The 15598-nt window shown below is 47.1% G+C and overlaps 5 protein-coding genes across 5 annotated transcripts; 2 read left to right on the top strand and 3 right to left on the bottom strand.

The window, feature by feature from the left end:
- Positions 1–1459: 1459 nt before the first annotated feature.
- N7483_009209 (uncharacterized protein) lies at positions 1460–2215 on the top strand (the record flags this gene model as incomplete). The annotated part of the gene is made up of 1 exon (XM_057092636.1): positions 1460–2215. One exon carries the CDS (start codon positions 1460–1462, stop codon positions 2213–2215), a length of 756 nt encoding a protein of 251 aa, XP_056943810.1.
- A 5305-nt stretch (positions 2216–7520) lies between these two features.
- N7483_009208 (uncharacterized protein) lies at positions 7521–8715 on the top strand (the record flags this gene model as incomplete). Its single annotated transcript, XM_057092635.1, has 2 exons — positions 7521–8280; positions 8351–8715. 2 exons carry the CDS (start codon positions 7521–7523, stop codon positions 8713–8715), a joined length of 1125 nt encoding a protein of 374 aa, XP_056943809.1.
- A 668-nt stretch (positions 8716–9383) lies between these two features.
- On the bottom strand, positions 9384–10118 carry N7483_009207 (putative secretory component protein shr3; the record flags this gene model as incomplete). Its single annotated transcript, XM_057092634.1, has 2 exons — positions 9384–9967; positions 10073–10118. 2 exons carry the CDS (start codon positions 10116–10118, stop codon positions 9384–9386), a joined length of 630 nt encoding a protein of 209 aa, XP_056943808.1.
- Positions 10119–10586: 468 nt separating this feature from the next.
- On the bottom strand, positions 10587–12941 carry rim8 (pH response protein PalF; the record flags this gene model as incomplete). The annotated part of the gene is made up of 2 exons (XM_057092633.1): positions 10587–12377; positions 12450–12941. 2 exons carry the CDS (start codon positions 12939–12941, stop codon positions 10587–10589), a joined length of 2283 nt encoding a protein of 760 aa, XP_056943807.1.
- Positions 12942–14116: 1175 nt separating this feature from the next.
- Positions 14117–15032, bottom strand: N7483_009205 (putative GAJ protein; the record flags this gene model as incomplete). Its single annotated transcript, XM_057092632.1, has 2 exons — positions 14117–14908; positions 15030–15032. 2 exons carry the CDS (start codon positions 15030–15032, stop codon positions 14117–14119), a joined length of 795 nt encoding a protein of 264 aa, XP_056943806.1.
- Between the last annotated feature and the right edge of the window lie 566 nt (positions 15033–15598).

Here is a 15598-nt window from a genome sequence, read left to right as displayed (position 1 = left end):
CTTGAGGATTCTCCACAAGGTTTTAGCTAGTGGTCGAAGCGTCCCGTCTCAGTCATTCCAGGGGTATAGGGGGGTCCTTTGATACACATTCGCTCCATCCAGAGCCAGTGGTTTCTTCAGCGGCCCAGTCGTTGGAGCTAAGGTAGGATATGTCCCTGTATCAGATCTTGCATCTGCATGAAATATTCCGCTCTATTAATATCTCCTGTCCCTGAAGAATGGTGGAGGCGCGAAGAGTGCTCAGGGTTCACTGGGTTGAGACGAATGATTGGAGAAAGACCTCTATGATGGAGGCGGGAGGGCGCTACCAGGTCGATATCCTAGCTCAGAATACAATTGAATTGAGTTATGCCAATGTTTGAATCTATTGTCCACAGTGCCAAGCGCTACCCCTGGGGGTTTCAGAGATAGGCACCCCAGGAGCGAGGCGCCCTCGGAGTGGAAAACTGAGCGCGCGTCAAGATCTTGACGAACCAAAAGGGCATCCGGAGAAGCAGTGGCTTGCGAAATAGACTGTTGCCCAGGGCAACTTTGTTTGGGGCCTTTCGAGGTCTTTGCTTCAGATGGCGCGCGACTATGCACCATATGTTGATGTTGGCGCTGTGGGCCGCCACCACTTTTTTAGGGCGGGTACTATGGGGGAGAAAATTAAGAGACTCGAATTATAAAGATAGGGAACTCTGCTCGCATTCCTCTATTAAAGCATTCATCTTCTTTTCATATTCCTTCTTCACTTGAACTTCTTGAGTTACTCTGAGAGTCACTCCTTGACCCTGGTTGGCCAAGTCTTGTTCTTTTTTTATTCTTCAACTATCTTTGTCTTAGACAATTCGACCCCAAGCTTCTAATTGCGAATATCTCAAGCTTCTATTTTCATTTAGAACAAATCCTGAGTTCTAATTTTGACACTTGCTCAAGCTACTCTTGGTTAGTCACTCAATCCCACTGCCACGCTGTTGCCGCCGTGGTCTTCTCTCGAAGGATTTTCGTGGTTTAGGGGCTATGTTATGGGTCCCAAAGCCCCAGCTATGACCCGAATCTGGAACTCCGAAAAATTACAAGTAATTAACATGAAATATTACAGACTCGTTTCTATACGGTAACAAACGGTATTGACCAGGGTTCTTTTCCCATCTACGTCTTGGGTATAGATAAAAACAACTCTCCCCTTCTTTTTTGTCGCTGGTCAGCAATTAAGATTTGTCCAACCCCGACTTTCTTTCTCGATCCACGATCGTTTGAGATTTATTCTCTTCTTCTTCTTCTTATTTATCTTCAACTTTGGTCTTCACCTTGAGTGTTTGACTTTCCCTCTTCATATTTAATTTCCACGCGGACACTGTCGTCATCGGGTACAACTTGTGATCACCAACTTTCACCCCTCTTCTTCTTCGACTTTTGTACGCCTTGGTTCATATCGACTTTCAAAAAAGTGATCTGCTATTTTTTTTTTGCAAATATGCCAAACGTCAGACCTATCCTGCCGCCCCTTAAGACGCCAAAAAGCGCGACATTCCCGTCGGAGCTTCACGATGACTCCCCCTCTACCAGTATCTCCTCTTCTATGAAGCAGGAAGACTCAGCTTCCGGCACACCTTTGACACCACACTCTTCGATCCCTCTTCCAAAGGCTTATACGGAATTTCTTGAGGCTATGACTCCTGTCTTTAGTCCTGCGAGCGCGGGCGCCAACTTTCCAAAGTTCCCTCTTGAGAAGACATCCGCTTCCCCAACATCTCAACCCGGCAGTGCTTTGAGTGGTTCCTTCGCATTCAGTCCCTTAACAACACGATCACCAACCATCTCACTTCCACCACCTACTCCGGGCTCTGCTGTGTACTCAAGAAAGGGCTTTCCTCTACCACGCCGTCTTCGCATTCCTCAGTCACTCAAGTATTCTCCAACCTCGGATTCACCACGGAGCGCAAATAGCCTCCGATCGCCTTATTCAACTACTGATTGGAAACTTCGCTATATTGAACCCCCACGGAGCTCTGGGGGAAAGCCCGTGAGCGTGAAGCAAATCGTCACACGAACAGTGACTTACAAACGTACTCAACTGGATGCCCCTCCTAAGGGAAAACGTCGCAAGTGTCGTGATTCGAAGGATGGAAAGGAGATCAAGGATGTACATGAGAGGAAAGAGTTCAAGGAGTTCAAGGAATTCAAAGATTTCAAGGAATTTAAGATGAAGAAGGAGGCTACAGAAGTCTAGCTTGCTTTTCCCCATCTATTACGTGTGACGATACCTGCTTAATGCATTTGGCTAGTCGGGGGCTTTTAGCGGGATGGCATCGGTGTTCGGGGATTTTATGGCGTTTCTCATTCAAACCTCATAGTACGCAATTTTTGGTCAAATTTCACTGGATGAATCTTTTCCATACGGTCTCAAGTTTCTGTTACGGTTACTTTTGTTTCTTTTCCTTTTCCAGGTGATCTTTGGAGTTTGATTTACTGTCGTAATTTACAGCATGGAACCATGAGTCTTCCCGAGGTCAGATCCATAGTTCCTTGGAATACAAACATAAGATTTGAATATTCTTCGTGCATCTCAACCCTAGCGTTAGTTGGACATCTCTACATAGCGCATTCCCTGATGCCCGAAGGGTCTGTTCACCGACTAATCGAACCTTGGAACTCCGTAGCAAATGAGAGACAGAGAGCCTCAAGACTGACGTGGTGGGTAATCTGTATCCAGCTCTAGATGCGTCCACTGGCGTCCGCCACCAAGAAACTAGCCTACCAAAGGACAGCACGCGCATCCTAGCTAATCTGCCTTGCCAGCGCATTTTTTCTATCGAAGAGGCTCATGCGTCTCGGAGTTTTGTGCATAACATCCACTAGTAAGGGCAAATCGGAATCATTGCGCTTCGCCAGGGTACGCGGCATCCACGAAAACCAACACTGAGTGAGAAAGCGGACAGGTCAGAATACTACCGGAAATGAGCCTCCGCTTGGGCCACGCGAAAGGCATGGATGTAAATCCTGGTGTTTCCGTACTTATTACATTAAAAATAAGCCTCGCCCCCAAATCTACCTAGGTAAGCTCCGCACAAGAACAGGAAAACAAACACTCTCTACGCGCTTTGAACGGTCAGTTTTGTACGCGTTGTCCCAACCTCTTGGGCCTTAATGCCGCTAGCATTCTTTGCTCGCAGATTTCCCACGTGTCGACCCGGAGGCTCTTTAAGTAGCTCATGATTAACATGGGGCTCTTATTGATGCTTTACTAAGTGCCGGTTAACCCTGACCTATACATTAAGATCTATCCTTCACGCGATCTATATGACCATGTATATTGTTTGTTTAAGAGGGCTATTATTGCAAAATGATACCAGAGTTTATGTAAATTTGGAATAAAAGTAAATCGATCTGAGCTGGACACACTTTGGACCCAACATTAATCCTTCGCCTGATTCTCGAATGTACCCAAGACTTCCAACTCGAAGGATGAGGATGATCAAGTATGCGGCAGGACTTAGTACCAAGCAGTGCATAGTAGCTATCGCTGGTAGGTCAGAATCTAATCGCTAACAGCGGTACTCCATATCTGTTCTTTGTCTAGATGCTGTCCATGCGCTATGGGCGAATGGATGCGCAGGAAGAGATGTTATTCGTTGATGATTCAAGGTTATCCATGGATGGCGCCAGCGCAAAGCAGAATCGACGCCAACATCCTCCACAATACTCCGTAAACATGCCAATACTAGGCAGACATAATTGATTGGCAACGATCGAACTCCTTCTATGATCGTTTTTGAACTAGATCAATCTAATTACACTGGAAGCAACCTTGGAAGTTAACTATGGAAATCCCAAAAATGCGTACAAATTCCAGGACCTCGGGATAGTATATGCCAGGTGCGTATTGTGGATCACAGTCAAGACCCGCGTATTGTAAATTTACACCCGGTTATCAATTACATACGGTATTACCAGGCGTACCATTGCGGCCATGTGTTTCCTGCTCCATCACACCTTGGGCAATCACATCTCCCCATGACCCATAGCTTGGGACATGACCCAACTGGTAATTACGAGATTTAAGCCTCTATACGTACTTTGGGAGAGTGTCACACCCCTTTTCCCACGCCTTATGCATGGGAGGAAGCTATTGCCACTACTTTTTTCCCCGGTCCAGCCAATCATGCCGCTGACAGGCAAGATGGTTTCCACTAATGCTGCCAAGGGGATGCATGGAGGAACATCTTGTGTGCAGAGGCCGAGAAGTCACATAGAAGGCCAGGATTATTATTGGTGGATACGAAGCATGGCCCGTTTCAGGTTATCGCTGAAGAAACTTGACCGGGGACACCGACCTCCTTAACTCCATCACTCTGTTTCAAGGCATCCCGAGCGTATGGCACATAAATGGAGTACTAGTAGTTTCATATTGTAAATATTTCTGATTGGTACTTTCATTCAATAGAAGAAACTTGAACTTGAATTCCACGTCGTTTCTTGATCATCGCAGCGAGAGGCCGTTCTTCAAGAAACATTCTGTCCCACCTGAGCACTAGCATACGAGAGCACTGACATTGAGTATTGAGTTCCAAGGCCTTGAAAGCAAAATTACACCACGTCCTTCACCGTCTTTAGGCAACAAAACAATAATGAAGCTCGCAAATAAAGTTCATCCTGTTCAAGAGTCCTCTGTGTTTTTCGTTCTCCGACCAAGTGCACTGTTTATATTGGCTCCTCTCTCTAGTTACCATCACAAGAGACCCAGACAAAAATAACATCCTGCTGACATCCCTGAACATATGAGCCAATGAGATAACAGGGGAACTGGAGTGGGATTGTAGTAAATGCAACTAAGCGCCGGCGCTATTCCATTCTAGAATGGTGGGGAAAGATTTACTCTTTGTCCCCCGCTTTTATATGGATCAAAGGCCCCCACTTTGGAATTTAAATGTTGTTTATTGGTCTGATCATGATCTTCTTATGCACCTGTAGGGAGTCCAAGGGTGACGTGGTACGGGATTCATGTTGGCGCTTACCTATTTTTGTCTTCTGAGTTGATATTGAGCTAGATTGAGATCATTTGACCAATTATCATCCCTGGTTTGATGAGCTCGAGCCTGGCCACGAGCTGGCGCCGAGGTAATCACGGTGTGACTGGGTAACCTATGCAATTTGGACTCCTTTTATCATGACAAAGCTGGTAATTTGCGCGATAGGTGGCCAAATCGATTAAATTGAGCGTTTTTTAATACAGCCACAGCTCCACTGTACTACTTGAGATGTCATTGGTTAGAGCGAGGGGTGGATTTTGAATCCAGTTATCAGTAAAAGCAGCCCTGGTGCCGGAGAAAACCTTGGAATGATGTCAGGCTCGCTGTAATTGACAAATTGAGAGAATATCATCGCCATGTGCGTCCTATACCTCGCCACCAATAACAGCAAGGGAGTGAATGAGGGGTATGTAGCCTTGCATGTGTCTGTATGCAATGTGATATCTTTTGGGGACTTATTTTTGGATGTGCTTAACCGAATGATGGAAACCCCTCAAACAACCTTGGCATTCTGTGAGTTCTTGCATTTGCGCCTTACTCAATGCGTTTAGAGCGAGGATATTTTTGGAACTAGTGTGCATCAGATAGGCTCGGATATTCAATATCAATGTCATATCAATTGCCTAGTAGTTCACAGATGTAAATAGAAATTGGAAAGCGGCCAGCTTTGAGCATTGCTTTCATGACTTTCATTTTCCAATGTTTCTCTCTCAATCATTGCGTTCAGCTCCGCAGCTGGGCAAAGCAGTCTATGGACTTGAGGTGATCTACAAGATATCTATAGCCAAGGCGAGATTACGAAGATACCAACCCCTTCAAAGCTGAATTTGAAGCTAATCAAACTAACCGCAGAAGATACTGCCATTCTCAACTCTGAATGGCCCATTCTAAACGAGGCCCAGGTCCACTTGCATACTCTGCGGCCTGCGTCCCACAAACATGGGGATATTACGCCATGCGGATGGTCCATTCCAAGCTGCTGAAGCTTCCTCCCCACCACTTATTACCTACTGATCATCCCCTTTACTAGATATTCACCTCATCATTTCCAAGAATAGATCTATTTGACGCCGTGACCTATTTTTGTCTTCTATATCTCTTCATTGTCAATGTTGATTCTCCTTCCCGAGGTCGTTGTGGAGTCTATTGCATCTATTTCTGACTTCAATACTATGCATTGAGCTGGATCATCACAAGCTTTGACCAGTCAAAGTGCATGATTTGCTCGTTAACAGCCTGCTCTTGAACTAAGCTGCCGCTTTCCAAGAGACTACTCGAATCCCACACCAATTACACCATGTCGTTTTGTTTTACAACCCCAATATCGCTCCATATCACACTCTCAACGTTAAATTTAGAAAAGAATCCCCTCGTCACCCGAGCTCTATCCTGCATATCTCCCGCCTTGGTGAATTTCCCCTGCATTTCCATCTCCACTTGCCTTTTCATGGCGCTCATGGACCAACCAAGCACGGATAGCTTGCACTGGCGTCACGGTTGCTATCTAGCTCGTCTGCTGATCGACCTCAGTTCAATATCTTGTTGCAGATTGTATGATACTGTATCATACTTGACGTCGTTTCCAGACTGAACATACATGTATTGTATGTCTGGATAGTTGGTCTCCAAGATTATCAAGCGTGTTCACAAATTGTGATCAGCAGGCATCTTGAGAGGGGGTATTTACTATCACAGTCTCCGCAACTAAAAATATCTCTGTGAGATGAAATGAATTCTATCTTTAGCTCCTTGGAGCAGAGTATTCAAGCTGAAGCGCTTTGTTAGAACTTGAAGACCAGCCTGACGGCATTGTCCATTCTATTTTGGGAACTACGTCGACTCGAAGTCACTGCAGTTGACTATTGAGAGCTCAATATTGAAGTTACAGATGGATTATTCTTATAGCAGATTCTCAGCAGTATCTGTATGTTTTTCCTTGAATGGTAAGTCTTTCACTAGGCTCCAGGGCTATTCTTATCACTGATGTTATCAGGTGAGTGTTAGGGCATTTACCCATTATAGATTCATTTATTCAAGAAAACTTGGTTTATCAATGTAGAACAAAAGAAAACTTCCATTGTAGAAATTTAGATAGAATTATATCTATAGAACGAGAAGACAGGATACTCGAGGTCATCCAAGGTCAAAGGTTAGCAATATGAAAGCGGTTTAGCTGCAGGAAAAGTGACCCGCTAAGACGCAGTTCTAAAATTAGATTAAACCAATAACACAGATTCGCTCCCACTTTAGCATCGTGCCAGGTGGGCGACAAAATACCTGAGACTACTTAGAACAAACACGGCAAAGCCCCTTGACCCTCTTTTCCCGTGATCGGCGAATTCCCAAACCCCGCGCAGTCCACCCTCAGCGTCTACAGCTTTTCCCCCCTCTGCTTCACCGCGCCACGCTGTTCCTGCCGAAGCACCGCCCCCAGTCCTCCAGCCCGGATCTCGATTACCCAAGGTTCTAGAAAAGACTTGTGCGCTTGATCTTATCAGTTCCGCCATGGCCCAGGCTCTATCCACCTTCACGCCGGATAGCGAATTCGCTGATCTGGAGACGCCCCGCGGCCCCAGAACCGGAAGCCTTTCCATAACCGCCTTGGCTCGGTTTGAGTTCGAGGCTGGAAAAGGCAATGAGGGTACGAAGATCCTGATGGTTGAGTGGGAGGATGATGATATTACCCGATCCTCTGCTGAGGGCTCCTGGCATGTTTCATGGTCTGGTAAGACAACTGTCTTGCCAGCGGATGAACGTCCCAATGATAGTACCCGGCGCTTCTACTTCTTGTTGCCGCCGAACGTCACCATCCCACCGGTTATCACGTTATCCTACGAACCCCCAATTGATAAGGATGTCGAGGCTACACTCTCCACAAAGGCCCACGATAAATTGCAATTGAACCCCTTGCCGGCGATTTTCCCGCCCGAGCTGGGCGCTACGGGCCGTGCAGCTGGTAAGAAGGGTGTTCTGCATACCATCTGGGCGAAGAAACGGCTGCGTGTTCTGGAAGCTGAGATCCGTAATGAGGCGGAGAACAATGCAGAGGGAGTTGCTCTGCATATGGCCGTTCAGGAGAAAGAATGGATCGAGGACAACTTTGGTGTAAGTGCACATGGCGTGGAGATTGCTAGTAGCCACGACTCGTCGGTGTATCCCACTGGCCCTGCAACCCCGGTGTCTCCCGTTAGTGGCAACAAGCTCAGTGATAAGCTCAAGGGTCTGAAACTTCAGACCAGTGAAAGGGACCTTTCTGTGAAGAATGGTAAGTTTATCATTCGTCCAATATCATATTGTACCAAATATGAGCTCATATAACTAACAAGCACCACCAGGCGGCCCGGCATCTCTTCTATCACCTCAATCTCCGGATGTTGCTGTATCTTCATTCAGCTCGTTCAAAAACTCCGTCAACAGAACAATGCACTCCATGCTAACTCCAGTCACCAACCCTACCCCGACTCCAAACACCAGCACCAACCCCGCTGGTGCGGAGCCGCTGACCCTCAGAACTGTGGCCCATTTCCCGCCAGAGGCTCTGCAAGATATCCAGAGCAGTGAGCCAAACGGATTTGCCTCTCTGGATACAATGGGTTCCCTTGTTCGGACCACGAGCGATGAATCGAGCGACGATCTCTTTGCCAAGGCATTGAGTCCTCGTTCGCCTGATCTCCCTCGGAGCCCATTCTCATTCGCTTAGCCTCATACAATGTCATTGTATATGAGAGAGAAACTATACATCCGACGACGTCATTTCTTTCACGATTTGCCTTATGATTCCCCTTCTGCGATGTGACGACATATTCCATCATTTTACGCTACTTACAGTCTACACTCGACATTGCATCATACATCCACATCCACATTTATGCTCATACTCATGCTCATACTCATTCCTTGCAAATTCATATCATTTCTTGTACAGAAGTACAACGTACCATTATGGTGAACCATCTGGATCCCTGTGTACATAGACGAAATCGGGACCAACTTGAACGTCCGAATTGAATACCTCTGTTTATCATTGCTCAAATGCTTTTATTGTATTCAATTATCCTGATCGATCGCCACTCGTAGAATCAAGGAAAAGTAGGATCAAGAAGCAAACTCCTCCACATGTGCATTCAGCAAGTCCATAAGCATAATGCAAGACGCTTCCAGGTTCAGGTTCAAGTTCAAGTTTAGAGCATAATACAAGTCACGAAGAAGAGAATCAGCTATCGATGACAATCACATCCCAGATCCTTGCAATTCAACCATAAATATAATCCATAAATAAGTCATCGATGAACCAAGAAAATAAAAAAATCTCCACGGATCTCAATGAACTTAGCGAAAAATCAACAATCGAAAAAAACTTCCATCCACCTAATTCTTCTTCTTCGATCCATTCTTCCCCTTCACAGGAGCAACCTCCTCACTCTCAACCTCACCACTCTTCTTCCCCTTAGCAAAACGCTCCGCCTCCTGGTCATCCTTGCGCTCAGCATACCACTGACCAGCCTGCAAAACCAAGATACCAACCAAAACAAGCGCAAGAATGGTATTACTAGCAGAGAGAACCTTAAGCGAGTCCTCGCGACCAAGAATCTGATCTCTTTCCTCGGGGGTATTCGCAAGAGCATTTCCGTATTGACCGGCCGACGCAAGACGAAGACCCTTAACGATGTTCGCGATGTAAACGGTTACACCACACATGTAGAGAACGAGCGAAGCGCCATCGAAGAGCATGTTTGATTCGGAGGGTTTGTAGAGCTTTGTGATTAGGCCGGCGAGACCGAGGAAGATCACGATGTGCAAGATGCGGGGGATTAGAGGTGGGCTGGCGTGGAGGAATTTGAGATGCGCTTCTAGGTAGTCATAGTGCGATTCTGGGGTTGGGATTGTGGACCAGAGGATTGGATAATCGTAAGGAAATAGAGAGAAGATTATGCCCAGGAAGAAACATGTTGCTGGTTCAATGTTAGTTCGAGTTTTGGTTCAGTTATTTGAGGTGGTAGTGAGGTTGATGGAGATGGTTCTGCGATGGGGATAGTAACTGGATAGGATGAACTCACGGCAGACAATTAGAAAGGTCGCAAAGGACCCGCTCTTCAAAGCCATGATGAAGGTGATGGATGTCCAGGTGGTGATGAGAGAAGCAGAAACAGGGGGAAAATCGAGGTTTAGTCGGGAAAGGGAAAGCGGATGCCAAGGGAAACGGAGATTAGAGATAAGCCTGACTTCAAATATCAACAGTTGGCTAATGAGTTCCTGATAGGCGTATTCTACTAGGATTGAGGCTTACATTAAAATATTTACTAACAGTTTTTAGTGATAGGTGGCCTTTAAACACTCCTTATTTAATACAAAGGATTTGATGGTTATGGTACAATTGTTAACGCCAATATCCCCAGCGCCGGGGGGTTTTCATAACCAAGAAATATGCGAATAGTGGTATCGTCCAGAAAATATCCCAGCCCCAAAATGCAAAAGATAGAGAAAAATAAAAGGAAATATACAGGAAATGAAAAGGGGGGAAATGGGTAGAAGCATCGCTAGAACAATAATGATAATTCATGAAATATGTCATCATCGCTGGTACCGAGGTAAAGACTCATCTGCATGAGCCATACCACCCACCAATTGATCATCTTCATCAAAGACTGGAGCACTAGGTCCCTCGCCATTGACCTCCTCCAGAGGAGGTGCACTAGGTGTACTGGCCTGTTGCATCAATCGTTGGCGTTCAAGCTCTTGCTTATCCTCACTAGGAGTTGAAGAAGGCTCTCCAGCTTCAGGGGCAGTCCCGTTTATAACAATGGTCTGCAGGGATTCTGCAGATTGAACATGATGGGGCCCTGCATCTGCAGTTGACGAGGACAGATGCTGGTAGTCTTGCAGGTGATGATCCTCTGGGAGAACAGGCGCAGTTGGTACATCTGGCTCAGTTGAAGGCCCTGCGTCATTTTCCTCGGGTGGCTGACTGGGTAAGAGTGCTGCCTCGTGACGTCGAAGTCGAGTCTTCTCATCAACAGGCTCTTCCTCTTCAGGGTGCGCGGCCATGGGGAATTGCTGTGAATAATCTTCAGGGTAATCCGCCAGGGCTTCCTCAGGAAATTCGTAGTCTTCTTGACTGTACTCATTAGGACTTGAGTCGGCCCATTCTTCTCCATCACCATTCTGAGCTGCAGGATTCAGAGTCGTCAAGGGGGGAGGATGGGATGCGGTGGATTCGCCGGCAGTAGACGGGGTACCTTCAACAGCAGTCTGGCCACGTTTGGAGTCCCGGGTGCCTACAACAATTTCAAAGCCTACCGAAACGACGCCTTTCTCTCTGCGAATCTGGTCCGTATCAAGAATATTCCCAGCCCAGTTAGCTGTGATGGCGCTGCCTTTGGCATCGGCCGGATTCAAGATTTGACCACTAGGCGAAAATGTACTCCCGCCTGAGACCATATTAAATCGAGGAATGAAACGATCGGGCGAAGTGATTTTGCCACGCAGGTCGACGACAATCTCCACATAATAGCGGAAATTGATCATGGCTCCAGGTACGCGGGTGATGGTGGGGAATGCATCCTCAGGAACTCGAATAGACGTTTTGACAATGGCAGTCATGTTGGTCGGATCCACGATCAACGGCGCAAATGATTGTGACAAATCCTTGCGAAATGTGCTGCTGGTGCGAGTGGTGCCAAGAGTCAATCCTCCAAGGCCAGTGCGAGAGCGTGGGTAGCAATCCTCGTAGATCGGTTTCTTTCCATTAGTCTGGCTTCCAATGGGGATGGTTGGATGGAGATCGATGCGGCCCTGCCGATATAGAGTGATAATGATGCCGTGCGCGCTGCGCACTTGTTTACAATGATTGATGGTAACTTTAATGGGTAGCGTGTCACCGGGTAATACGCCGGCGCGCAAAACCTCCGCCTTGGCTGTGATTGTTTTATCCGAGATGGAAGGTGTCGCACTGCGTCCTTCGCTGTTTCGGCCTCCTCCGGTACTCGTAGAGCTAGGGTCGCTTGCGATCTGGAAACTCTGGCTGCTATTGCTGGGTCGACTTGAGGAGCTGACATTACTCGGAGAAGGACTCAGCGAAGGTCTATGTTCCGTGGATGCAGCTGTGCCGTTGACAGGAGTATCTATTGAAGAGGTATCCGCTGCTGCGGTGGCATCCGATGCGGGTGATTTGTTCTTTGCTTTGGATCTTGAGCGCTTGGAGATCGGTTCCAATGTGACGATGCGGGCTTTGGGAGCAGGAAATGGAGCAATGTCGATGTTTTCAAGGAGATTGACGCGCCTTCGGCAAGTAAGTGTAGGGTTCATGGTAGTTGGTCGGGTAAGTGTAGACGTGAGCGCATATGAAACAGTGCCTCGTTCGAACTAGATCAAACACGTAATTAGTATAACCGGACCTCCAATGACCCCCGAAAGTAAACAGTGATGACTACTCACATTGATGCTACTCGGCAGAGCATACGGCGGAAGTGTCATCTCAAAGCGAAACTTGTAGATACCCTCCTTGAGCCGGCCATCGCCGCAGAGAACAATCTCGTCCTCAAACAATGTCGCCAGTCCATTGCCCATATACTCTGCACCACGCCGGCCTCGCCCGGGGCCAATGAACCCGATATCCGAGTTGGTTTCCCCTGCCGGCATCGCATTTTTAAAGACTTTGACATAGCCGTGAAGACAAATAACAATATGTGTAATGCGAACCGGCCGCACAACGGTCACGAGAACTGTTCCCTTGATGGTATCTCCGGGGAAATAGGAGCGCCATGGATCATCGGGATCGATATAGAAGTCTGTAATGCTGCGATTTCGTTGACCGAGGGGGAGCGAAACTTGGAGAGAAACGAGTTGCGATTCCGACTGACCGGCGGAGTGGAGGTCTTGGGAGTAGGAGGGTTGGAGGACATGACACACAGCCGCGACTTGCTGCATCCATACAAGATGGCGGATGGAATTGCAAAGGGTCGGCGGGAGACCCGACGGGCCACGGGGGGGTTATATTAACGAGAACGAATCGTTCGAGGGAGAGTCGAGTCACCCTAGGCGGTTTAATAGGATGAATAGAGTGGGAAAGAAGGTTCGGAGGAGCCGGACAAGTTGGGACGAGTCGAAGTAGGAAGAGAGACAAGCCTCTGGGGTTAGGCCAAACTGATGTGAAGCGACACGTCCAGCGGTAAAGCGTCCAGGGCGCAGTCTATAGGCAACGGTCCAATTCCAAACGCCACGGTATGTATCCGGGTGTCCACACACCCAAGCAAGATCCCCGGGGTCCAGGAGGAGAGGAATGGGGAAGTTATGATAGAGAACCACCGGACCACATTGTTTCTCGTCTCACGCCGAGGATACTCTTGGATATCGGGGGAGTATTCCCACCCCAGAAACTCACAAAATCTGCGAGACTTAGGGGATTGGGTAGTCGGATGGAATCAAGCCCCAAAAATTGGTGACTTATAATTTCGGTAGTTGGCAGGAGGGAAAGGGAGAGGAGGGGGGGATATGGGGCCCGGAGATGTGGCTCACTTTCGAGAGCGGGAGAGGGGGCCAAAAGGGAAGCGCGCCGGTGGGAATGTGAATAATGTGGCGCAGAATCTAGGCGCTTTTCAAGTCGATAGTAGGAAGTTTCAAAAAATTGGGTAGAATGTTTCAAGAGGAGTTAGAGGTTAAAGGGGGGAAGTCTGAGTAGAAGGATTCCAAGGTCAAGTTGATAAGGGCGGAGAAGACCCAGTGATTTCAGTGTCAAGTCAAGCTTCGCGGGTTTTTGGTCTATTATACGTTAAATTTGATAGATCTAGTTTAAATTTGTATGAGAATAGATGGATATATTTGGATAAAGTAATTTATTATTTATTTTCATATATTTTATTCTATAATAATTGTCAGATTTAACTAACATTTGAGTCATTATTTGATCGTACTACTAAGTACTACAGTTAAGGCCAAGCTTTCTTCATACTCGAGGATTTTCGGCTTCAAAGAACAATGAACTATCATGCTTATGAGGATATTATGAGAATATTCATAATAATTATAATTAAATAAAATTAATGAGCAGGATTCTAGAGACTTACTGCTCCATAATTATTAAAAAAAAAGAAAATAAAATAAAATCACTCCAACTCTCGTAGACCACCGTCCACGTACTCGTCTCCATAACACTCGTGCAGTACCGCAGAGACAATTTCCTGATCTCCGCCGGCCAATTCACGCAAGTGTTGTTCCAGCACATAGAGATTGTCCGTCCACTGCAACGATTGCTGCCTGAACCCCGCTAACTCCCTCCGAAGTTGCAATACACTTTTCTGACGCACCGAAGTACCCCCTGTCTCTGCCACCCGAAGCCGATGCACCTCCGCCTCTAGATCGGCTCGAACCTCCATTAGATTCTGACGAATCTCACTCACAGAGCCACTGGAGAAATGGGGAACCCCAGTCTCCATCTCAATTGGAGCAGGATTGGTAGAATCAGGATTAGTCGTAGAATTAGTGGAATCGCTAGTGGTTGTAGCGGTGGAGGGATTAGGAAGAGCCACAAATCCGAACTGGGCAGCCTGGTCCTCGTCTTGCTTCCGTTTTGTAGACTCAGCGGCCAGGGCCGCGCCCATCTCGGTGTAGGATTTTCGAGCCTTCTCCACTTCCGTAAGCACCCGGGCCAACTGCCGTTCCCGTTCAACTCTCTCATCACTTCCGAAGCTCCAGTACCAGTTCCCGCTGCCGATCTTTTCCACTCGGATTTGGTTCTCGTCGGTCAATGCCTGCAGGTACTCTTTGACTTGGATACTATTGATCGAGGCCACACTGGGGAGGGTCTTTTCAAGGTCCTTGAGCGTGTGACAGGTTCCCGTGGCTTGAAGATGCGTCACAATTAGCGCTTGTTTGTCTGATTTGGAGAGTCTTGGTGCCTATACGGAGTTATCCCTCCATAATAGTGGAGGATGACGCGTCAGTATCTCTTTGGACCGTAGTGATTTTATTGTACCGTGTCCTCACGTCCTACACCGAATCCGAGCATGGGCCACGTACCATGATGTCTTTGGATGGGGCACCAATGGCCCACCGAGGCGTGGCTGATTGAGGTTTTCTGTGGTTCGGGATGGAAGAAGCTTAGCTGGAGGTAAGCCTTGCCTCATTAGGATAAATTGGGGTGGTTAAGCATTGATGGGTGGAGGAGTGGAGGAAAGCCAAGTTTGGGTGGCTTGAAAATGAGAACGAGTACCTTTGTATGGAGTGCATACGATGAGTCTTACTTGGGTAATGTAGCACACTCTACCAAGTACATAATTTCAATTTATTTTCTTCCAAGTTTTATATTTTACTTGTTTCAACTTTTGCTCTTTTCCAATAGGTACAGAGTGTGAGATTCCAAGGTTTACTCATATAATAGTGTGTTCCACACACTTCCCGTTTAAAGAGGACTGTGTGGAGACGGAGTATTACTTTGGCACCCACTTGCTCTATAGAATCAGTGGGGTCTATTAGGACGATGATTCACACGGAGTACATCCATTGCTCCGTACAAGAGTCTTGAGAACTTATACACATTCTATTTAAGTATCAAATTGATTTGGAACCTCACAGCAGATCTTACGCAT

This window comes from Penicillium malachiteum (genome assembly GCF_028827825.1).
Source record: "Penicillium malachiteum strain IBT 17515 chromosome Unknown utg000004l:1.0-4883003.0:1.0-4884900.0, whole genome shotgun sequence".
Classification (NCBI taxonomy): Eukaryota; Fungi; Ascomycota; class Eurotiomycetes; order Eurotiales; family Aspergillaceae; genus Penicillium; species Penicillium malachiteum.
Note: the sequence above shows the minus strand (reverse complement) of the source record. Positions and strands in the feature narration are given on the sequence as shown.